This window comes from Salminus brasiliensis, chromosome 15, assembly GCF_030463535.1.
Source record: "Salminus brasiliensis chromosome 15, fSalBra1.hap2, whole genome shotgun sequence".
Lineage (NCBI taxonomy): Eukaryota > Metazoa > Chordata > Actinopteri > Characiformes > Bryconidae > Salminus > Salminus brasiliensis.
In genome coordinates, this window is record NC_132892.1 from 19,723,678 (window position 1) to 19,748,816 (window position 25,139).

The 25,139-nt window shown below is 40.8% G+C and overlaps 1 protein-coding gene across 2 annotated transcripts in view; it reads right to left on the bottom strand.

Annotated features, from left to right (window-relative positions):
- Positions 1–2,164: 2,164 nt before the first annotated feature.
- Positions 2,165–25,139, bottom strand: part of LOC140535467 (rho GTPase-activating protein 6-like) — a 140,363-nt gene continuing 117,388 nt past the window's right edge. For both annotated transcript variants that reach the window (XM_072656855.1, XM_072656856.1), the window contains exons 3-13: positions 24,257–24,328; positions 20,944–21,218; positions 18,911–19,106; positions 18,718–18,773; positions 15,261–15,411; positions 13,892–14,040; positions 10,696–10,875; positions 9,829–9,920; positions 9,286–9,566; positions 9,114–9,194; positions 2,165–7,365 (exon numbers count right to left, since the gene is read on the bottom strand). In XM_072656855.1, the coding sequence (XP_072512956.1) occupies positions 6,797–7,365; positions 9,114–9,194; positions 9,286–9,566; positions 9,829–9,920; positions 10,696–10,875; positions 13,892–14,040; positions 15,261–15,411; positions 18,718–18,773; positions 18,911–19,106; positions 20,944–21,218; positions 24,257–24,328 (2,102 nt within the window). In that variant the 3' untranslated portion in view covers positions 2,165–6,796. The remainder of the gene's footprint in view (positions 7,366–9,113; positions 9,195–9,285; positions 9,567–9,828; positions 9,921–10,695; positions 10,876–13,891; positions 14,041–15,260; positions 15,412–18,717; positions 18,774–18,910; positions 19,107–20,943; positions 21,219–24,256; positions 24,329–25,139) is intronic.

Here is a 25,139-nt window from a genome sequence, read left to right on the forward strand (position 1 = left end):
AGATGTTAGTAAAACTCAGCATTTTCAGTTTCATGACCCATAACTGGAGCTTCTCGCAAAAACACTTCCTAAACTTATGTTTTAGATCAGTTTTGCTTCTGCTGCTAAAGCTTTGGTAAAAGTGAGATCAAATAGAAACTGATTCAGAGGCAGTGTCTGGCAGGATCTGACAGATCTTGGCAGTATCTGGCGCCACCTTGTGGGTGTAATATGAGGTGCATGTGAGGTGTTTATTGTTCAGTGTCATTCTTTGGCTGGTCATTATGGTGTTCAGTCTAATTTCAGTCAAAGACAAATCATTAAGTTGCCAATCTTACAGTGTCACATGAGGCCAAACTGAAGGGGGGCAGAGAGACAACCCAACACTCGCTACAAACGCTGTTACTTAAACACACTTCTGTGTTGAGTCAAATGAGCTCCTCAACCTAAATGCATAGAATTTTACATTCAGTATAATTAGAGAGAGGCGGTCTCACATGTGGGAAATGCACTTGCTTGATTTGACATATTGGAAAATTAGCACATAAAGTGTGGCACAAAAGATTTCCTGCTATTTGATGAGTGTGCAGAAAAACCACCAATAACATTTAACTGTTAGGAATTTATCATCAGAGATTAACTTCTCTAAGTTGTCTGAGGAGGCTTAGTAACACTGTTACTAAACTAATCCTGCAGTGAGGAGGCTGTACTTCCGCTCATACAACTCACTGTGAGGTGTTTCTATGCTTGGAAATTATGCAATATTAAACAAATGGTGATTAAATTAATACATTAAAGAACTTCTGACTCTTACAAACATCATCATTTGAATGCATTTGCCATTGTAATAATAAAAAATGTCATTAAGGAAATATGATAAATCTGATCTGATAAAGGTGATTGTATCTGGATGTATATGGATTCTTTAATGGTCTTAATTAGTCCTTTTCTGCTCCATCTTCTGCAGCTGCTGGTGTTGTGACTTCTTTATATGCTCCTCTAGGTGGTGTAGATAACTGCTATACGTATCTTGCAGACGTATCTCTGGTGGTGCAAGGCTGGGATATTCTTCTGGTGGTTCAGCTTGTATTTGTTTTCTGTCTTTTCTACACATATAAAATTATAATTTCTTGAGACATTGACAGTTTTGCTGCCTGTCATGATCATTCGCTCGCTACTGGCATTTTCCCTCAGAACCAATACAAAACTTTTCTAAATGAAGTTACTGTTTCTGCAGTGAGGTAGTTTTACTCCCAAGTTCATCAAGTCATAAAACACTGGGACTGAGCCTTAAAGGCTCCCTAGAATGTAAAGCTGTATTCCTCTTGGCACAGTTGTGTTGTGTCCTTCTTCAAATCCTGAATAACCAAACCAGATAAAGGGCAGAAAAAACAGGCCAATTCCAAAACACTAAAACCTTTTCATAACAGCCTAGACTCGCTATATTCACGCCCTCTAAATCAACATACACCCACCCTTCTCTCCATCACCCTGACTACCTCAGCTTACTACCAAACTGGAGTTAATCACACATCAGAAGGGCTTATTTATTTACTGGTAAGATTCTAGAAAGACCAACCCAGGGGCAGTGTGTGAGGACAAGGCTAAAAGCTAACCCAGCTACAAGCCCTTCAGCTTAAATACAGCAAGAGGGCAGCAACAGGAGGGCAGCGTTTAATGAAATAAATGTAAATGTAAATATGAGGCTTCTTCTGAGACTGTCTCTAGTGCTGTAAACCAGCAAGTAATAGCAGTGGCAAGGTAACAGAATAGAACAGGTAAATGAACATCTGAGCATTTAAAGCCCCAAAGCACAATGCTACGATACTTTTAAATGCCCCTAGTCAGTTATTATGGTTTTAAGGATTTTGAGAACCTGGTCTGTGGGATGTTTGGATTCTGCTCAGACACTTAGCACAAAGTTAGGGGAAGAGTGGACTAAAAAGGGGTTGGCACCAATCTGACACGACTGGCCAATTAGATCAGTAAAATCTAGTACTGCACTGTATTATTGTTAAGCATACTTATCAATACAAGTATCGTATCAATGTGATTTGGTGTAGAAATAGAAAATGTGACTTTGGTTGGGGCATAAAATGCTCTGATGTTCATTTAACTAAACATTTTTTTCTAAAAACCAAAAAGCAAATTTAAAAGCCCCCCCAAAAAAAAAACCAGCTCCCACTTGCTTTTTAAATTTTTTTAATGACACTTGCTTAAAACGAACAAAACACAATGTTTAAAAAAATAATAATAAAAATACCAAAGCAAACTTCACGGCAAATGTCGGACCATACAAAAAAAGCATTAACTGTTCCTTAGTACAATACTGACTAATATTGAAGTAATAACATCTTTTATACCTTATATTTGGGCTTACAAAATCATTAACATAATTACACAACAAATAACTTCTGTAAGTAATATTGCTGAGAGAACATTTGGCACAGGACACAGGAGCCAGGACCAAGGAGAAACCACAGGAAAAGCTTAGAGAATTCTTAAATGTTCTCCCATAATGGCAACACTGTTAGTACATCTCAAAAACGAGTCGATGTTCTAGCCAGCCTGAACGATTCCAATTCTTAGCCACTGAGCAATGTTTAGCAAGACAGATATTTAATGAGCAACTGTAAACCACTGTTTTCCACCAAATGAATCAAAAACTCAAATAAGTACACCATAGTGAGGGTCTTAATTTGATCATATAACCAGATGTTAATACCTTCATCAGAATAAAAGACGATCACCTGGAGGGGTCGTGGTGTTTACCTGGCTGAGAATCAGTTTAGCACAGTGGTCTTCAAGCCTTATCCTGAAGAGCTACCTTCCCACAGGTTTCAGCTATAACCCAAATCGAACACCTAATTCAGCCCAATCAAGAACTTCTGAAGGCAGTACTTGAATAGCTAAATTAGGGTTATATTCAAGGTCTGAGGGACAATAATTCTCTAGACGCTAGAGCGTTGGAGACCACTGTTTTTACAATGAATGTTAGTAGCGTTTAAAGATGACAGAGGTCCTAAACAGTTCAGTATGCAAAAAGCTTCAATGCAAATAAAAATTACTCCACTGAGAGCCAACGACACTGCAGCTGTTGAGTATACAGTAATAGGTGCTTTGCCTAATTAGCCAATGCTGGACCTCCAAGAATTCCAAGAATATTATGGGGGAAAAAAACAATCTTGAACAAAAATTGGTCAGGTTAGATTTAGACTAGACTAGACTACTTGTGTAAAAAGTAGAAAATATCCCCAAGATCGCAATCTGGTTTCATCTAAACAAATCTGTAGGGATGTCCTGATCTACCTTTTTTGATTGTCCCAATGAAAAACTGATTCCCCTGCTCTGCTGGGTTTTCCAAAAGCATTTTAGCAAGCATCACACTGAACAGTCTCTAGACCGTCTTAACTGAGAGAAACACCCTTCTGTTATCTTTGTATTTTCATTTGTAATATGTGAATGATGTGATACTCTGGTCCTTTTTTTTTGTTAATGGCTTTCAATTTCTCTGTAATCCGGAGTATAATTCAGTTTGATTGACTGACCTGGTGATTTGGCTACCGGTTAAAATGCAGGAAAATTTGGTGATGTGGAAGTTTAGGTGCCATAGAATGGAAATTTGTGTTTATATAGTTGAACGATGAGAGTTTGGTACATGGAAGTGACCCAGCGTGAACCTCACAAACTGTTCCCTCCTCATTTAAAAAACTCAAAACAGGGCGGGACTATTCCTACCCCCTCAGCTGTCCTTTAATTTTCTTGACCATTTACCGTTCCCAGCCCACCACCTTTCAACACCTAAAGCTGCGTCAGAAATGCAGCCGAGAACATGGTGTTGAGTAGCAACAGACTAGACTAGTTTTTGGAACATGAGCTGCTATGCATATCAGGCATCACCACCGTACATTTTCCCCTTACAGTTTTTGCAGAAGGGAAGCACGAAAGTGGCACAAAGCGAAAGCCGGGGAAGCAGCGGGTACCTGTGCCAGGCTAATAGCTAACAGTACCTAAACCAACTGGCTTTAGCTAACCACCCATTGCAGGACAGGATATCGGCACTATCCAGTAAGGCCCGGTAGTACTTGTTGTGACGGTGCTAAAAATAAAGGCTATGCAGCTTCTGTGGGAGACCCTGCAGTGATGTAAACCAGTTAATCAGAGTAGAGTTTTTGATGAGCCCACCATAAAAAGAAAACCAGTGTGTCTTATTCTGAGGCTAAATAACAAGCTGGTAAACAGGCTTGTAAAATGTGTACATTTGGACATTTTTTCCCCAACTGAAGTGACATGCTAAATAAATGCATTCCATGGCACCTTTAAACACGGCAGGATGATATCGCCTCTGTGGTACGTCTCTCACAGTCAGCAGGCCAAAAAAATAAAATCTTATATACCAATTTTATATGTTTAGATAAAAGGCAGCTCCAGACATTGAAACTTTTCATTTTCCACACTGCTCATGTTTAGGCCTCTACTGCTGCAGGTTGTGGATAGTGGCTTCTATGGCATCACTATGAAAAGATGCAGCGTTAGAAAATAAATAAATAAATAAAAATGAAGGTTAAAATAAGTGTTTTAAAATGGTTCTTTGAGCGATAAAAAGGAGGAAAACCATTTGGTTCCATAAAGAACCATGACTGTAATAGAGATGTACAAGTGTGAAGAACCTCTACAACCTTTTCAACTTTCTATGGTATCACTCAAATAATCATTTGTAGCATCTTTCTTTTTAAGAGTTGATCCTGATCAATCCTGATCCGGTGAATCGCATCAGGACATTCCTACAAATCTGAGGAGATGACCTTGGGACAGTGCATTTGAAAAGCTGCTATAAAAAACAGCTACAGTGCTGTTCAGCGTGTCTCACCGGTTCAGCTGATTTGTTACGAGCTCTTAATGCATACTGAAACAGACCTCCTATGCTATTCACTGTGGAGAGTCTGAGAAACGTTTGATGATTACGATGAACATAATGCACTGGAGCGTGTGGTTGTGACTGTACATTTCATCAGTTGCTTATGTAACCTTTTGAAACTCTGTTCTTAACCTGAAAGCGAAGCAGTGAGTGTGTACGAAAGCATGTCCAAAAAAAAAAAAAAAGCTCCCAGTAGTTAAATTAGTAAGCCACAGGATGCCACTAGAACCAACGTATTAAAATCCATCAATGCTGGTTAAACACTGTAATCCCATGTCCTGCATCCTTAAATCCTCTAAATGCTCTTAGGCAAGGCTATAAGATCAAAGGCACAATTCATTCCAAAGAGGCGGAGAGTCGTCTGAAGTCAACTTAGCTAAGAACCGAATCAGCCCGGGTGCATGTACCTTTTTCTTTTTTTAAGTGCTAAAGGCATAAAAGTATGGTCTAAGTGTTCGCAGTCTCTTTGCAGCCCTACTGTAAATATTACAGACACTCAAAGGCATGTCCTTAATGAAACAGCGTCCCACTGTCCTTGTATCATTGTTGAAGCGATGGAGGTAAGAGGAGAATTCATATACATTAAGCTTTAGAGTCATTTTGTATACATGTGATTTAGCAGCTTTTCGGCAGTATTTTATGGTGTGTGTGTGTATATACAAAGGAGATTGAAGGTTTCCATAATTATCATTCTTTAATGTAGACTCTTAAAACTAAAGGTGCTTCAAAAGGTGACATTTTGAGCAATGTCATTAGAGATCACTACTGGATTCCTACAGAACCATGTTAGTAATAGAGATGTGCAAATGTGAAGAACCTTTTAAGGGTCTAGAAACATTCACTTCACCAATGTAAAGGTTCTTCACACTTGCACACCATTGGAACAATGAAGTAAACCCTCTGAAGCACCTTTATGTTTAAGAGTGTAAAGCTAAGTTTTACCTCATGCCGTATTATTTCAGTGCATGAATGTATAACAAAATAGGAAAGAAAATGCGGACTTACACAGCAGTTAAACAATTGGAGGAATAGACTGTATCTCTTGGTCTCGGACAGTTTAACATAAGGTTTGAGAGGGTGCTTGTTAGAGGTACCGGTTTTTGTTCTTTTCTCTGCACTCCTCAATCCAACAAATGTGTGGCATGTAACACAATGCCAATGGCCCAGTTCCAGTCCGATGTTCCAACTTGGTCAACCTCAGAAAAAGGAAATCTTGCATATTGTGAGGCGTCTTTAAGTGGATTGTTTTTTTGTTTTTTTTGCCATATCACCCACCCCAAGTATGCAGTCGTGTACAAATAAACAGTTTGTTGATTTTCTAAGTAAAAATAACTGGCCAAAATCCTCTACCTAGGAAACTTCATTAGAAAATGAAGTAAAGCCCAAGTTTTATTTATTTGCTAAAAAAAACATTAGTTTTGTTAAATTCATCACATTTTGTATTAAAAATGTGCAAAAGTGTGTTCTCTGTAGAGGATTTGTATTTATTTCCACTTAGAATACCTACAGAATATGATTTTCAAGGGTGACATTAATTTTGCATACACTTGTATGTATAATTCTGAGGCTTTTTGTTACTTCAGAATGGGTTGTCCAAGTTAGCAAACAGAAAATGATAAAGCGTTTAATTTTTCCATTTTTCTGGAATGGGTCTAACTGGACGGTGTGACTCGGTTGGTTTGTAGTTTGTTTTTTTTTTGTTTGTTTTTTTTGTTTGCTGTCTGGAATATTCCTATGTGGGACCGGCTCTGCATTTGTTTTATTTTCACAGTCTGACAAAGTCATGCAACTGCCAGGACCGCTAATGCAGTCCTTGGCCACAAACTGCGCCATCCACAGGCATTAAAACTCACTGCTCTGGTCAAACCCAGGTGCCTCTGGGATCCACAGGTGTGCTTCTCAGACCAACGTCTCGGGCAGTGTGTCCGCATTGTCCGAAGACAGGAGCTGCCAGATTTGCCACCTGTCTCTTTGCCAGTCCTGCCACTCTGGGCTCAGGGGAGTCAGAGCACCCCCCGATGAGGACGAGGAGTTCTGAGCGACAGCTTTTCCGGTCTGTTGGGGGCACTGCTGAGCCGAGGCCACAGGAGCGAGAGACGTGGGGGAAATGGACGAAACTGTTAAAGTGGCTGACCTCAAGATTCCGTAGGGAGGCGGAGGGGGGCGTGCATCATTCCTAATGGCCGGTTTAGGGAAAACAGTGGGACTAGGCGTGCTGTGGCTGCTCCCAACAGGAAGGTCCTCTGAGCTGCTGGACGCCGACTGGCCGTCAGGGTTGAGATTCAGGCGGAGATGTCGCTGACCGGACTGAGGGCTGCTGCCCACACGAGTCGCCACAGCATGCTGCCGACAGTCTGTCGCACCCAGTGAGGGCTGTGTCCGCACAAGTTGCTTGTGTTCGCTTTGGTGACTGTCGATGCCCTCCTGTGAACTGCGGGAGCTTCCCTCGGACATGTTGCCATAGGAACCTGTAACAACAAACAAACTTCCACTCTTAACACGTATTAATGATGAGGTTGAATGATTTTAGGATGGAACAGGAGAACAGGATAGCATGCAGAGCTATCTATGAGTAACAGTTTTTGTGGTTTTGGCTTTGTACTTGAGCTCATTTGGATTTGAATGACTAAGGCTTTTGGACCAGCATGGTGGCGCCGCAGGTAGTGTGTTTGTGTGTGTGTGTATTTGGGATTTGTTCAGTTTACAAGGACAATGGAATCCTAAAGCTTTAAGAGCTGAGCTGTGACGTAGACTTTTAGTAAGGACTCAAACCAGTATAGGAACATATTGGTGAACGAAGTCCCCTGACTAGAAACAAGTGGAAAAGAAATGATAAGAATAGATAGACGGAGGCTTTGTTCAGGCAGCTCGAATCAGATTTTTTAGGCAAGTGATTAAATTCTGGTGGATTCTGGTGGCGACAACCACACATGCCCAGACCATGTTCCACGGATGGTGGTCTGCTTTAGCAGTTTTGGTTGCATTTTCTTCAGTTTCCTCATTCCATCACTGCAAGGTAGGTTAATCTCGGTTTCATCTGTCCATGACACTTACTGACATGACTCTATAAGCTTTTTATTTTTAAACTTTAATCTGGCCTTTCTGTTCTAGTGAATTACCACTGATATGAGTCATGGTGAACACTCGAGGATTAAGCTGATATGGTCTTCTCTTTATGGAAGGGTTAAGCACAAGTATGCACGCATCCTAGATTGGGATCTGTTCAGTTGTCTACTATTACTAATCTGTCATCTGCAGACTGTGTGCTATTTCTAACCTCAGCAGTGTATGTTTGCTTCATAACAGTTTGTTTTGACACACCAAATGTTTCGGTCTCGTGGTGGCCTGCTGAGGTACATGTTTGGTCCTCCTAAAACGACGATAGGAGTGCAGCGACTAATCAATTTAGTCGACTAAAATCGACAACCAAATTAGGTAAAACCTCATTTAACTAGCAGTAACTAGGATCAGTTCAGGACAGACATGAACCAGAAGTGAAGTGAAAATTTTACAGAAACAGAGTGGAATACAGTTTTACTGCTGCAGTTACTTTTTACAGTAGTAATACCCTCAAACTGGGCGCAGAGCTGCAGTGGAAACCTGAGACTGAGACCAGACTGAGCAGTGAACTTCATGTGAACTGAGCATGTAGATAAAACTGGTACGGAGTGATAATTTAATTCACTTAGGTGTGTGAGTGGAGCGCAGAGTTCTATTAGTGTGAGGCCTGGGAGTCTAATGTGGACATGGGCCGAGAGTAAAAAGGAGAAATTTTCAAGTTAGTCAACCTCAGAGATGTGAGAGAAATGAGAAGACCGGTCACGGGTTCAAACATGAAAGGGAGTTCTCGTAACTATGAAGAGACCAACTGTTTACAGATAAAGTCCCGGCCTTTAACAAAGAGCCAATCAGCTTGCTGGTTTCGCAATTCATAATCAGACTATTCTATGTATTTATTTTAAAATAATAATAATAATAATTGATTATTGTACTACTATCAAAATAGTAGTTTGTTGCAGCCTTAGATAACAGCAGCAGTTTCCAGATGCAAGATCAGATTCAGACTTTGGTTAGTAATCTAGTGCCTGAACTAATGATATGACTTGTATATAACCTGCTCTACATCTTACAGTTTGTCACACTTACATAAAACACCTACTACTTATTAAATAAGGTCTAATTTACAAGAAGCTTTTGCTACAGTTGTGGGATCTACCTGTATAGGTTTGTTCTTTCAAACCCGGCTTCAGTGTTGAGTGCCACGCTCCCCAGATGTTGGCATGTTCCTCAGAAATATCTGAAAGAAATAAATCCATACTTGGATTCACTCCTGACCAGATCGACTTCTTACAGTTCAAGTGATTCAAATGTGGTCTATGTGGTCTTACCCTTTGTTGGGGACCAGGGGTTTGAAACAGTATCCCTGGTTCGGCCTGTGACTTGGCCCACCAGGGTGTACTGTTCTGGAACGCGGAAGAGCCGCTCAGTGCCGAGGGCTCCTCCGGGAACAGTGCCACTGCTGCCGCCATCTCCACCCCTCCTCTCAGACATCACAGGGGAGTTATTGTCATAGGGAGAGACCTCACCACTTGACACCTTGTTTGAGTCACTGGATGATCTCCGTTCACTTAGAGAAAAGCTGGTCTCTGAATTTAACAAATCTGGACTCCTGAAGAAAAAAGGAATCATATAGAAGATTTTTTTATTTAATAGGGTTTCATTAATTAGACATTTCGGACGCTAAAAGGTTTAATATAAATTAGTGTTATTGTATCCTAGATGAGGTATATTGTTTCTGTTGTAACATTAACTGATGGCCACCAGAGGGCAATACATAGCCATGCATTTGGAATTACCCCTCTGTATGGTTACAGTGGATGCAACATCGTCTGTGTCTGTCTGCAACTTTGTTTTTAAGGTGCGCCACTCACTGTGATGCTTTTCGACGTAGCAGGTAGTCCACCACATCAGGATCAGTCTCTAGCAAGCTCATTAGCACCTCATTTTGCAGGTCAGGAGACACCTGCAAATAACACCATCAGTTTAACTAAATATCCAAAGATCATGACTATGTAATGTCTCTGCAAACCAATTTATAACATAAGCTGCAACAAGAAAAATGCACACAACAATGTTAACATCTGAAAAGACTCGCTCTTGCTTCAACTGCTTCTACTGAATGCATTATACATGTTCTATCCTCTATAGTAAGTGCAGTTCTCTAGACTTCACCTAATAGGGCCCACAACGGTGCTACTCAACTCAAGGTAGTGTGGATTTAACCCCTAAAGCTTTCTGGCACCAACTAAAACCTCCCTCTCTCCACAGGCAGTTCCTGCTGGGCCTCTCCTGCTAAGCCACTCCGTTCAGGCTCAAATCAGATCTGCTCTGCCTCACACACACACACACACACACACACACACACACACACACACACACACACACACACACAGCACTGTAGCCCTTCTGCAAGATGTTTCTATTGTCTGACAGAGCCTTTGACTAAAACAGCCTCATCAACCTGGATTTCGAAAGACAGATGGACAAAAGGCTGGGAAGAGTATCATATGAAAGAGGGCATCTAACACTTAATTCTAGACTATCTGGGTCTGATATAGCCAAGTAGAGGAACAGTTAGAGGAACAGGAGAAAGTTTCACTTTAAGTTTGTATGAAAATAACTATAGACCTAAATTCCCTTTTTAGAGCTTGATATGGAGATGTCTACCAAAGAATCCCGGAAACTGTTAAGCACCAGCCAAAACTACCACCAATCTTGTTCTCCACTTTCTGCCTTACCATAAAGAGATCCTCGAATGTGGCGATCATTCGCTGAACCACAGCGATGACGGCGGTGGATTCCTCGGCGCGAGCGGAGCTTTGGACACTGAACTCTTTATCAGAGCTCTTCTGTTTGTGTAGCAAGTTTGGCCCGAAGATTGTGGCCAGGTTTATTGATGTCATTTTGTTGCCAGTCACCTGTAGACAAATTCATATGAAAACAGCTATATTAAGAGTTTTGTGTATTCAAAAAAATAAAACAATTTGGTAGTAGAATAGTGTATAAAATGAGTCTAGAATCTCAAATTTGCCATGTTACATTATATTAAACCTGTTGCTCCTCTGAATCTTGTGATGTATGCTTTGGCTAAGAGTCTTTTACATATCAAAGCCAATAAGGATGATGGGGCATGGGACACTACATGCCATCCCATCCCCCTGCTGCAGGATGGACATCCATTTAACTCAACAGGCCTCTTTGAAGACCTATTCACATAGGTTTCACATACCCTCGCTCAGTCATAGCATTAAAAAAACAATGGCCTTATAATATCAGGTCCACCAAAACAGCTCTAACCTATCAGGGCATTGTTAGCAGCAGATCTTTTATGTGCCTCGTCTATGCTGCTCACATGCACTAATGAGCCTTAGGCACCCATGACACTGGCTCACTGGTTGTCCTTCCTTGGACTGCTGTTAGTAGGTACTGACCACTGCATACCGGTAACACCCCACAAGACCTGTCATTTTGGAGATGCTCTAACCAAGTAATCAAGCCCTCACAACGTGGCCCTTTTCAAAGTCACTCAGATCCTTATGAGTTACCATTTTTCCTGCTTTCAACACCTCACCTTGAGAAACAGACTGATCACTTGCTGCCTAATACACAGATTTCACTCCATTGCCATTGTAACGTTAATCAACGTTGTGGTTGATCATTGTGTATATGCACACAGCAAGTTTCACAATTCTGATGTGCACACGTCTAGTAAATGCTGGTAAACTCTACATTCCCAACCAAAAATATCTTCTTTTGCTTTACTCCCAGGAACCTCCCTAACTTGTGCTGCTGCCTTAGCTTAGCTTCCTTTCACCAAATATCCCATCACCCCCCCACCCACCCCCTTGCCCTGTAGCAGCGGGAACGCGAGTGTGATGAAAGTGCTGATCTCTCTTTCCCTCCCGAGCGTGAAATGAGGCCAGCTTCCTGTGGCCGATGGCAGATAGGGCCAGAAAGACGTGTGGGAAAGTATACTGGGCCAAGCCCAGCACAGTGCAGTGCAGTGCAGTGGTCTTGGGAACAAGAGTGCCATGAGGACAAACCCGACCTACGATGCCCTCAGTCACGATTAGGCCCAAATTTCTTTACAGGTTAAGGTCAAGATTTAAATAAATTACACTGATCAGCCATAACGATTAAAACCACGGACAGGTGAGGTGAATGACCTTGTTGCAACAGAACCTGTCAAAAGTGAGGATCTACATATTAGGCAGCAAGTGAACAGTCAGTTCTTGAAGGTGATGTGTCAGAAGCAGGAAATATGAGCAAGGGTAAGAATTTGAGAAACTCAGTGACGAGGACCAAATTGTGACGGCTAGATGACAGAGTCAGAACATCTTCAAAACATCAGGCACGTCTTGTAGGGTGTTCTTGGTATGCAGTGGTCAGTACTTACCAAAAGTAGTCCAAGAAAGGATGACTGGTAAACCTGCAACAGGGCAGATCCCACAGAAGAGCTACTGTAGCGCACACACTGTTAAAAAATGATGGCCTCCAAATTCCACAGATCTCAGTGTGATCAAGCAGCAGCAGCATGTGATGGACAAGTCCAATCCATGAAGGATCTGCTGCTAATATCTTGGTGACAGAGACCACCGGACACCTACAGAGGTCTTGTGAAGTCCATGCCTCGATGGGTCAAAGCTGTTTTGATGGTACAAGGGGGACCAACTTAATATCAGGCAGATGGTGCTGATGTTACGGCTGATCACTGTATGTTTGTTAGATTACATGAATGCCTCGATTCATCCAAACATCAAACAATAGAAACTCATCTGGAACTGCGCTTGGTCCAGCCATAAGCTAAACCCATGTCACCTGGACAAAAGCTGAGACCTGGACTGCAGGGCCCAAGGGTCTGTTATCAGCCACTGCATCAATTATACTGAGACATACACAGCAGACCAACAACTATGAAAGCAGAGAGTGGTTTTAAAAGGTTCTAAATCAATGAAATATGTCAATTAGTTTTGCCAACATATTTATAGACACCAAGATACAATTCACATTTTTAATATGTTCAATCAAAAAGGTTTACTAGGAAAATTCCCAAATGTGAACGCATCTGAATTACTTACAAAGTCAAGCAGATATGACTAGGCAGTTTGTCATTTAGTCTATATTCAAACCATACCACTGATTATACAACTGTATGTATATATATATATATATATATATATATATATATATATATATATATATATATATATATATATATATATATATGTGCGCCTATAATGCCTGATCACTCTGTGAGTTTACTTTAACACATTGGTGACAGTGGCAAGAACTTGTATTGCAAAGGCTAGATGAGCTGTGGATAGCAGATGGTGCTTAATGATTCTACACTAATGTCTGAAAATGATTCATGAAGGTTAATGATCAGTATTTGAACGGAGAAGACTGTAATATCGACCCACTGGCCTCACAGGAATGTCTACAGTTCCTTAGACAGAGCACTTTGTGGGCAGTCTATCAGCTGTTAATGAACAGTCGCCCCTGTTAAATTAGTCTACTGTCTACATTAATGTGCAGTGAGATCATACTGCAAAAAAAGCCCTTAATCAGTCAGTTCAATACATTCTTTTTCCATATGTAGGACAATGTAAGCTACACTAATCTGTGTTAGTCTATGAAGTGCGAAACAAGCCATATCTTGATGTTAATGCTGGATCATCAGATCTCGCTAAGCTGCTTACTAGCGCTTAGCAACTGACCTCAAAATGGTAAAGTATTGGGACCGGTCAAGCATAACTGAGATCCGTACACATGTTGGATGACCAACAGTTTATTTTTTCCAACTTTACTACAAATACTGTGGTTTTCAAGTAAAGTCACCAATGCTAACTGATCACAACGCTTGCTGCTAAAATTAAAACCCTTCAGAAGATCACGCACTTGAAAACATTCATTATGAAAGGTATCAGATCATACCTCCTGTCCATCTTTGTCATATCCATCGTGGGCATGCTGAGCCACGGTGTGCAGGAACTCTAGCAGCCGGTGGAGGGTGTCGCTGTTACAGGGTGGCAACAGGTACACTAGTAGCTGGGTTGCAATCTGCTGGTCTTCAGGTTCCATCACTGTCGACAATCACAAAAGACACTTTTCAGCAACGTAAAACTGACCACAAAGTTCCTTTACTCATTTTACTCTAACCTACCTTAAGCCTCTCGCAGCCTGACACTTAAACCTTCTATCAGAGCAAAACTGACAGAATTTTATGAGACCTAACTGACATGCTTCATAATCTTTATTAGAAGTTCAGTCATTGAATAAACGTTGAAATCATGCATGGCTAAATGACCACCACTAAATTTGAGCTTTGTTATATTAAAAGATGAGCTGAGATTTTGTCCAAATATACATTATATCGCTTTGCTTTGTGCACTTGTGCGCAGTCATGTTGGAACAGGAAGGGGCCGTCCCCAAACTGTTCCCACAAAGTTGCGAGCATGAAATTGGCCAGAATCTCCTGGTATGCTCCTTTCTACCCTGCAAAAGTTGGCGACCTCTGTGCACAATGCGCCTCAGCATTCGCTGACCTAGTTAGAATACCACTGACAGTTTACTGTGGAATATTTAATAGCAAAGCAGTTTAACGAATAGACTTGTTGCACAGGTGGCATCCTATCACGGTACCACGCTGGAACTCACTGAGCTCCTGAGAGCGACTCATTCTTTCATGCTTCAAGTGTTTGTAGAAGCAGTCTACATGCCTAGGTGCTTGGTTTTATACACCTGCGGCCATGGAATTGATTGGAACACCTGAATTCAATGATTTGGATGGGTGAGTGAATACTTTTGGCAATATAGTGTATCAGCTGAGAAGACAACGGACAGTTGCTGTAATTAATACTGTTTTGGCATTACTGCAGCTTAACCCTATAATGCCCAGTGGCTGAATGTTTTCTGGGTATCGTTTCAGAGCCTTTACGGTCTGAGACAAGTATGAGGCTTTCCTAGCATTTAAGTTATGTTTGACATCTGATCTCAACATTTCCTTACCCTTCTTGTACATTGTTATATTATGTACAGATGACCCGATATGACGAGCTATTTACCATGGTGGTCTGCAGCTGTCATGGAAGTATGAACAAATGTGATGTTTCACTTTTCTAATGTTGGGGTCACTCTAGGAAAAGACATTCAGCTGAACACAAGGATTAAAACACTTCCAATAATCCAAACCCAGTTCTACTCTGCAGCTATCTCTATTTCTGAGCGCTTAGGCTTTTGATGTGTGTGTGTGTGTGTGTGTGTGTTTGTGTGTGTAGTCTGAACACTGGTACGGTTTCCTCACACATGGTGTTGATGAAGGCAGTGTAGAGCTCCTTGGTGAGGAGCGGGTCGGGCATGTCCCTCAGGAATTCCTTCAGCAATGCAGCCACGTCATGGACGCTGTGCTCCTCATCCAGCTGCACGTCCACACCCCTGTCAAACTCCTCGCGCAGCTGCGGCAAAGACACACGCATATTAATCCAATTACGCTCAGATGGAAACATGTAAACACTGAACTTGACTTCAAGCATGTAGCCTGCACATGTGCAAGCCCACAAATAAATATACATCAGTGCCACCGCAGAAGAGGGAAAATGCATTTTCAGATCCTTAAACACACCAGACACACACACACACACACACACACACACACACACACACAGTAATGACTTTCCCTTCATGTACTTTTTCCCCTCCCTCATCTGTGGTTGATTCCACTCTCTCACTATAGCAGTCTTTGAATGCCAGTGTTTCTTGACCACACCCCCTTTGCACTTACAGTTAACAGGATTAATAAGTAAAATCAAGCTTTTAAAAATAAATAAATACAAATTTTACGTTTAAGGAAGCAAAGTGGTTACAACTAGACTGTGACCGAACGTCTGAAATGCTTGGAATTCCACTTTAAGAGTTGAGAAGCTCACTAGAGGCTTGAATTCATGCTTTGATAATCTAAGAATGTGTGTGGTTTTGCTACGTCCACTGGAGTCCTCGACAGGGGACACCTTGAAACAGCTTAAGAAGCAGAACCGTCTCTATTGTTTACTGCTCAGTAAACTGACCAGAACCTTCTTCTTGAACATATCATAGTGACTTAATACAGCAAAAAGGGTCAAAATGTAATAAAACCCATCCAGCCTTCTATTACCACAGCACTTCTTTTGGCATACGCTATATGGACAAAAGTATTGGGACACGTGCTCATTCACAGTTTCTTCCAAAATCAAGGGTATTAATATAAATGAATAAATACATTTTATCCTACTTTAGTTGAAGTAACTGTCTCTACTGTTCAGGGAAGGCTTTCTACTAGATATCGAAGAATTGCTGTGAGGATCTGATTGTATCTCCTAAATGGAAACTTGACAGGAGAATGAAAATGGAATCTTTCAATGGAAGTCAATGTAGAAAGACTTCATTCCAGGTTATTTTGAAGCACTTCTATTGGTCAATTCATGATGACATTTTGAGACAATTTAAAGAACAAACGATGTTAAAAAGTGATGTGTATATTAGCATATCTATTTGTGTATATATATATATATATATATATATATGTATGTATGTATGTATGTATGTATATGTACAGTACTGTGCCCACCAATAAAATTACAATAAGACATGGTTTTCCATCATTGTGTTCATTAAAACATCCCCAAAGTTCTCCTCATGGGAGTCTAGTATTAATTGTAGTTTCTTATCCTGGTAACACCTGGTTTGGTAAATCCTTAAGTGCTTAAAGATGTTAAATCAGGCGAGCTGGTGATGGATTTGAGCACATACACATCCACTGGTGTCTGGAAGCATCCAGAAGAAAATCTGGAACCAAACTCCTGTTCCTTTTTACTGTATTTACGTTTACCTGCATTTGTTCTAAACTGACCAAGCTTTTACAGTAAAACTCTCCTATTGCGGAGAGAAATGGTTATATCTACTGTTACCTTTTGTTTTGTTTAAAGAGCATTTTTTATTTTTCCTGTTTTTAATATCTTTATTACGAGCAGGACCGGATGAGGACTGTGTGCCGTGATGCTTGTGTGTATCACATTTTGCTTTCATAGTAACTTTGTTTCTTGTTCTTACAGCAGCTCTACGCAAAAAAACAGCATACTGTGCAATATTTCAGAGGCGTCTCTCCGACCACTCCGACCAACATCATCCAACAGGTTCTCCTCACAGTGCTCCTCCTTTGCAATCTGATTCTGATGCACGCTGGGCAGGACTGGGTGATACTTGTTTACTTAGCGTGGAATAAACCTGCTGTTTGCACCAAGCTGGTGTTTTTCCACAGTACTGAACGTGCGTCAAGCAGAGGACGACTGTAGCTTTCTGAAGCAAAGGGACACATTTGCTTAGGCCAGTGTGAACTGCTGAAACGCAGCCCTTCATTGGGAAACCAACTTGTTGACATAAACGGTGCCATTCACTGACGAGACAAGCTGGCAGCGTTGTGAATGAAAGATAAAATCGGCCATTGTTGTGTTGCGGAATTGCAGAATGAGAGAGGGAAGAGGAAAGCCGTCACAGGGTTGTTTTCTCAGAATAAAATAGATGCCGTGGTTCTCTCACCTCTCATTCATGCACTCCCTCTCGCATGAAAACCTGTTTTCAGGCAAAGCAGTCGTGTGATTTCTGCACTTTTCAATGTGTTTACATACAGTGGGAAAATTTTATGTTACGTTGTACTGATTTTATTTTTGAAATGTGTATTTCCACAAAGATAATTTTGTATACATATTTATGACTTAAATTATATATAAAATATGTATTTTATGCATTTATTATGGGTAAAAATCACTGTCAACAATCAAAACTAGGGCTTTGGTTGCAGCCTGTCAGTCTGAAGTTGGAGGGACTTAACTACGCAGATTTATAAGCACTTAAAATAAGCATTTTATTTTGCATGATATGGCAGTTGTGAACACGGCCTTTTGAGAACTTCATCTGAGAAAATAATTAGAGCTCTTTAGAATGGCCGTCTAAATAACAACTTTCTGAAAATAACAATGTTGACTGAACATTGAACATAGAACTGAACATTGCATTAAAGAATTTGGGCCTTTTAATTACTTTAGTGCAAATACCAACGTGAAAACAAAGGCTAATACTAAGACTAAGACTGCAAAAGCTAATTAAATTCAAGGATTTACTTATTTTTTCTATCCTGCACTGTTGAAGTTTAGTGAAGGTGTTCAATAAAATACATGACCTGTGTGTTTGTTTTAGTGAACTGGTTTTGTGATTTAGGTTTGAAAAGATTGTTCCTTTAGAATTATGACCACGTTATAAGTAATCAATGACATCCCAGTGTTTCTAGAGGGCTCACTTACTTTAACACTTTTACTCTTGCAACTGTATATATATATATATATATATATATATATATAAACAGTAGGAGCCCCCAAGCCAATTAAGGCAAAGCACTGTAGTGAAGATCTAAAAAACCAAGACTTGTAAACGCCCAGACACACCTTGAAGTGGAAGATTAATTGCTCCAATGGCAAGAGCACTTGAGAAGACAAAATGTCGTTTGAAGTCGATTACTTCAAATGATGTTGAGCTAATCCTGATTATCATTAAGAACGTTCCAAGCAAATTCGCATAGAAATCCCTACGACCCCTTTCTCAAAGCCTTCCTTTACCACTTCAATGAGCTGCACCTGAATAAAAATGCAGAAGAAACACTGTGTGATGGTTCACAGATCACACCTCATGATGCATCGTGTGGTGTATAGTAGGAAGTGTATTCACACTCGTACCTGCCTCACTCTTTTCTTCGAGCTGCCCACTCTGAAGATTCCTACCGTTTGCAGACCTAAGCAAAAGGAAGCACAGTTCAAGCATCTGAACCTGATTTAGATCCCCCACATTACTCACAGGTTGAGATCTTTATTTGCCCGTTTTTATTGCCTTTCACTTCATGCGTAACGGCAGGGTTTCTACCAAACATACCGTACTTCTCAAGGTGCTGGCAGCAGCTGTCCACCACGCGAGGCACCTGCCTGTAGATGGGGTTCAGACTCAGCCTCTTGTCCCGGTGCTTCTCCTTCTTGCTGGGTGTCTCGGCTGGCAGGGACAGCTGCAGGGCCTCCAGCAGACGGGACTGGTTATCGTCCAAGTCGGTGATGGAGTCCACCGACATGCCACCCTGCCCAAGAGAGTGAAGTCAGTGTTTACAGTGCTTGCAGTGAGTCTTGCGTGCACTCTCAGTGAGCTGACATCCTCTATGACCATTACATTCAGAGGGATGTAACCAGAAAGAGACCAGAAAGAAACCTGATGAAGTCTGAATAAAGCTTTCGATCTTAAATCTAATTTACACAATTTTCTTCCTTAAATACAGTGCAGATGTTCAACCAAGACATGTATGGTGTGTGACATTTGTGGTGTGCACTGGAGCTATGACACTAACATAGCAATGAGCATCATTCTGACTGCATGTGTGAGGTGTTCAGACTTGGCATGTTTGGTTCCTGGTTGGAGAAACCTGATGTGATTGTTCTGTTACTGTAGTTTGTTTAAAGGAAACTTAAAAGACTGCATTTTCAAACCCTGGTGCACACCAAACAAGCTAAACAGGTTGGTATTGGTCTGCTTTCAAACAACTTCTGGTATGATTTGTTTCAAGTATGACCAAACTAGACTAAACACAAGCTCATTATAGGCACTTTTTATACTGAGTATACTCCCTCGTAATATGACTGATGGAGATTTAACTTATGCAATGAGAATGAGAAAAACAGGATCACAGCTACAGTCACCTTCTTTTGCCCTTTTAAACAATAATATATATTAAAATATAATATACATGTCATTGGATAAGGATCTCTGTCAAATTGTAGGATTTTTATGTTCTATGTACTGTGTGTCTTGAATAAAAATAATCTGTTAAAAATAAAAAGTATATATCACCACAGTTAGGTTAGTATGTACAATATATATTGTATATTATGTATTAATTTGTCATGTTTTAGATGTTTTATAAAAGCCGTGATCAATCTGAGGGCATGTGCTGCCAGTGATTTAACTCAAAACCAGCAGAATTCTTTATCACAAGACAGCTAAAACAAGACATAAAACCCATAAGCCCAGTTAGAGCAGAGTTCAGCTTAGTTCACAATGGTTTTTTTTGTAGATAGTCAGATATTATTGCGAAATGTACACCATCAAATCTGCTCCCCAAAAAGTCTTAATTCTGAGTTAAATATGTCAGTATGAATGTTAAATGAACCAGAACTAAAAGGTAATGATGCACAATTTTCTGCTTTGGTCAAAACCAAAGGGCCTGAACTATAGAAGTATAAACACACCCTAAATCACACCTGCCTCCAAGTAATCTCATGCAACATTCACATAATCTCTAACAGACTTGTTTGTGTTTTCTGACGCTGACGGACGTGGTTTGCTATAAAGTGGATTTACAGCTATATAAGATACAAGGTGCAGTATCTACTTTAATACCCCCAGAATCTGCCAGTTTACATCAGTACTTCTGCCAGTCAGACATGTTTTGAATTTTCTATTTTAACTAAACTTACTGGCCTAAAAAGTAATCGGGTGAGAGTGTGAGGCTAACTGATTTATGTGAAATGATTTTGTAGTCTCTTGTAGCGATTTTGTAGCCTGCTTTGAATGTTATATTTATTCAACAGATGTTTCACTGTCAAATACAGTAAAATATATTTCTGACTTTGTTAGAGTGATGCCTAGATTAATATACGATGAATTAACAGATTAATAAATATGACAATCAACTGCTGATCAATCAATTGCTAATAAGAAATGGTATAGGTAATGGTACCGGGGGGAGTGGATGTGTAATGGTATAGGTCATTACAAAATGGGTTAATTGCTAATAATGTTAATTGTTGAAATGTTCTATACTGAAATGTATACATTTTGGAGATTGTGAATATAGGAATTACTGTCTTTTGTGGTTGGCATTTATGGATTTAGATAAGACTATTCAAACACCATCCCCTTACCCTTCTGCGTGCACGGGGTGCTGCTTCTGGCGTGTTGGGTGAGGTGGACTCATTAGCTGTCTCTGAAGTGGAGCTGAGAGAAGAGTTGCTGCTGGAGAGCTCCTTGGTGGCCCTCTTGGTGGCAAACTGCAGGATGGAGGAGACAAGATCACTGGAGTCCTTGTGCTCCTCCCGGGACACGGGGTCCAGCCGCTGACCCTCCTGACGCTGCCTGTGCGTCCGGTCGTTGGCGATCACCTGCGACAGGGAGATGGCGAAGGCCTGCGGTGCGTTCTCTGAGAGAGAGCAAGAGAAAGTTCTAGTCAGGACACCGACCTGGCATATGTGCAATGGCTTAGTCGTAATAGTAGAAGCTGTGGTTATTACCAGTGATAACAAAAGCATGTTGATAACTTAAATCTGAAAGAGGACATACAGCCACTCCAGTTGGCTAATCAATGAGTCTTGGGCTTTATGATAATGTGATGACTGAAAGAGCATTGCTCTGTAACAAAAGTAATATTTAAACTTAAAGACTTTTAATTAAGGATAAACCAGTCTTCTTCCTGGTCTGGGAGATGTTGGGTCTGGAGTCTACCCAGAATCATTAGGAGCAAAGCAGGAATAGCTCCCAGACAAGGCGACCCTGGCGTCCTTTTATTGATATCTATTAATATTCATGCACGTATTTGCTAATGCCCATGCATGAGGATTTCTAAAAGGCAGAGGTTGGGGCTACATTTACCTTTAGTATTAGTAAAATAAAATGTAGCTATTAATCAAAACTATTAATACAATGAATTTTATTAAACATTTCTTATACTGCAGCAAATCCAATTAAGCAGGACTAATCAGACTAATTCTGTTTGTAATTGTTTATCATGGCAACAATGACATCTTCATACTGACCACCATGACTGGTGACCAACCCAAGCATCCCACAGTTTAATTCTGGGGATTTTCTGTTGCATGATTCCTTTTTACTTTATGCTAACAGATATTCTATCCACTAAGGACAAGACTGAGGGTAGTTCGGTAACAGCCTCTACAGAAGGCGGTATTTTGCTGGTCACAAGGTATTGAATTAAATGTGCTGTGCATATAGGGGATGTGGAGGTTTCGTGCGGTGCTAGTATGGACAGCTGGCCATTAAAAATGGCATAGCGTCAGTCGGGTTAGATCAAAGGCCATATGCAGTCCTCTGTCGGCAACCCTGACCAACCAGTGTCTGAGACAAAACAGACATGCTGTGAGAATGAGAGAAAGTGTATATGTGACTATGCAGTGGGGGTGCAACTCTCTAATACAAACCATTTCAAAAGGAGCTGTGGGTTTTTATTGTTCCCTTGTACAGCCATGTGCAATTAAAGGAACCTCTTGAGCGAGTCAAGAGATTGCTACAGTATGTCCTACAACAGTAAAAGTAAACATATGTATATGAAAGAAATGTCAGTAGATTTGCAGTGCTGACGCACGTAACATCAAACCGTGTGGCTCAACTCTGTATGTATGAGTTGTTTCCTTGGCAACAATAGTGTTATTTCTCTCCTTAACGCTCTTTAACTTGGACTGGATGAAGATTCACCGCCAGAGTAAGTGGCTTAAAGTGACACTAAACGGCTGTCAGTGATTTGTTTTCAATAACGTAATTAAACCTGTACTTCTGACTCCTCTTCTGGAATGAAGCTGCTGTAGGCCAGCCAAAAAAAAAAAAGACAGTAGTGCAGGTTTCAATACAGCAGGAAAATGTGTCTAATAACGTCAGACATCATAGATCCAAGTCTACTTAAGATAATATACAAAATATCAAAAATCAAATCTTGATTTCAGAAATGAACGCAGTATCAGAACTGAAAATAGCTGCATCATTATACCCCTACTATGCTTATAGGATGCATGTATTCTGTTAATGCAGGCGTTTATTTTACTGTATGTCTAATCTATGTACACTGGAATGCAGTCAGATATTCTGTTACTGTAAATAGTTAACTGAGTAGAAGATGAACTGACCTCTAAAAGGCATGTCATTGATAAACACTCTTCGAAACACTTTGCTTTGTACAATTTCAGAATGAAAAGAAATGAGTGACATCTGAGATTTGAGCTTGCAGATAACCTTTTCTCTAAGTCTTAGCTTAAAGATCCTAATCAGCTTATTAGGGCTAGTTTCAATCAAATACCAGGAAATTCTGGAAGCAAACATTACGCCATCTGTAAAAACGTAGGCGTGATCCTAAACACACCACAAAATCCACAATGGCATGGTTTTGGCATGGCCCTCACAGTCCCCTGATCTAAACATCCTTAAACATCTGTGTGAATAGCCCTTGCAGGAGCAGAGCAACAAGACTGTCCAAGAATCTCACATAACTAGAAGCCTTTTGCAAGAAAGTATTGGTGAAAATCCCTCAAACAAGAACTGAAAGACTCACAGCTGGCTACGATAAATGTTTACAAGCTGTAATACTGGCCAAAGAGGTGCGTTACTAAGCACAGACCATGCAGGATGCCCAAACCTGCTATTGTAAAACAGCAAAAGATGGAAATCAACTTGAACTTTAACTGGCTTAGCTATTTACAGTAACAGAAATGTTGAGCACATTTTGCATGGCACTATATATGGCCTTTTCCTCCCAATTAGTAAACGTACTGCAACTTCACTCTTTGACCACAACTTGGCATGTACAACATATTGGCACATGCACATCTTCAGAAAAACGTGGAAACACATCACATTTTAAACTGATGCTTTCCCTTTCCCCCCACTGAGACTGTTGTCCTTTTCACGGTAGCCTAAAAAAGAGGTTAGGCTACAGCTGAAATCTCTTTACGTGTTCTCTCCTTGTAAACTCAAAGGCAGCCAGACAACGCGACGGGCGAGCCGTGGGACACAGTGGCCTTCCTGCCGTTTTAGTTCTTTTCCCTCAAAACTGAGACGCCGTGCCAAATATGCCGTCTGAGGCCAGCCAGCTCTCGGCCACGTCCCCTTACAAGGAGAGCTTTATACTTTTCTAAATATATCTCGGTAGTAAATGCATCTCCACCCCTACCCCTTTTTTTTTTCCTCCAGCAGGCCAGATATTACACCTGGGGTTTGACACGGTGGATGCAGCTCTGCGTCTTGTGAAGCTTGCTGGACTGGAAAAATGATCTGAATCACTAGAGGGGAAAACTAACTGATGCACTTCGGTGGAAGACTGTCGTCAGAGTTTTCCCAGTCTCCTAATGGCCTATCAGTATGGAAAAGAAACTAGTGGCAAACACTAACACTTTACTAACCTGGAGGAGATATTTTGACTGGACCTGCATAAAAAAAAAAGAAAAAGAGCCTTACCCTTGTCTTTGTTCTTCTCTTTGGCTAAGGAGTCCAGCTTCCTCCGCAGTGACTTCTTCCTCTTCTGGCCATCTGTGAACACACAGAGGATGGCATCTACAGTTTAACACGTTACAATGGTTAACTTCTACAAAACAATCAAACGTAACTCCTATTCTGATTAACAGATTACACAGATTAAGACCTTGGTTTAATGTGAGCAGGAACTCTGTTGGGTTGCAAGATGGGTGGTGTTGCCATATCCATTCTCTCATGTAAACTGGCCAGATACTTTGAGTGATATTTTGAGTGATCTCTGTTACTTTACTCAGATGCTGTATGTAGAGAAAGTACTGTACATTTCATAACATCATGTAAGACCACACACACATCAAATACGTCCCATAACTGTTCATCTAAATCCTAAAAAAAAAAGTTTTATCTTGAGACTGTTGGAAATGGAAAGTGGCTTATCTGATGTGCTTTATCTAAAGAGTGAATGGAACAGTGGCATCCGTCAACAACTGACCACTCTTCCATTTCAAAACAAATGTCCAAGTTCTCCCCCAGCTCAGGAATGCAGCCACAGAAGGTTTCCTTACACCTACCCATCCCAGTCTCCATAAAATGACACTGGATGGAGTGTAAAGGAGCCTTGAGCAGTGTTCTTGGCCCATGTCTTGGTCATCATGGCTAATCCATTCTATTTCACCCCCTCACCACTACCCGCACCACCCACCACGAGCATCAATCATTAGAAAAGCCTCTCAGTTCTTGAGTAAATCCAAGGAACTCCTGGAAAAGCATCAGTGGAGCTAGCAATGCTGACATGCAAGACACGCTCACAATGGTTATTTGGAACTGCTGGTGAATTATTAAGGAATTTTTAAAATCCCTTTTAGTA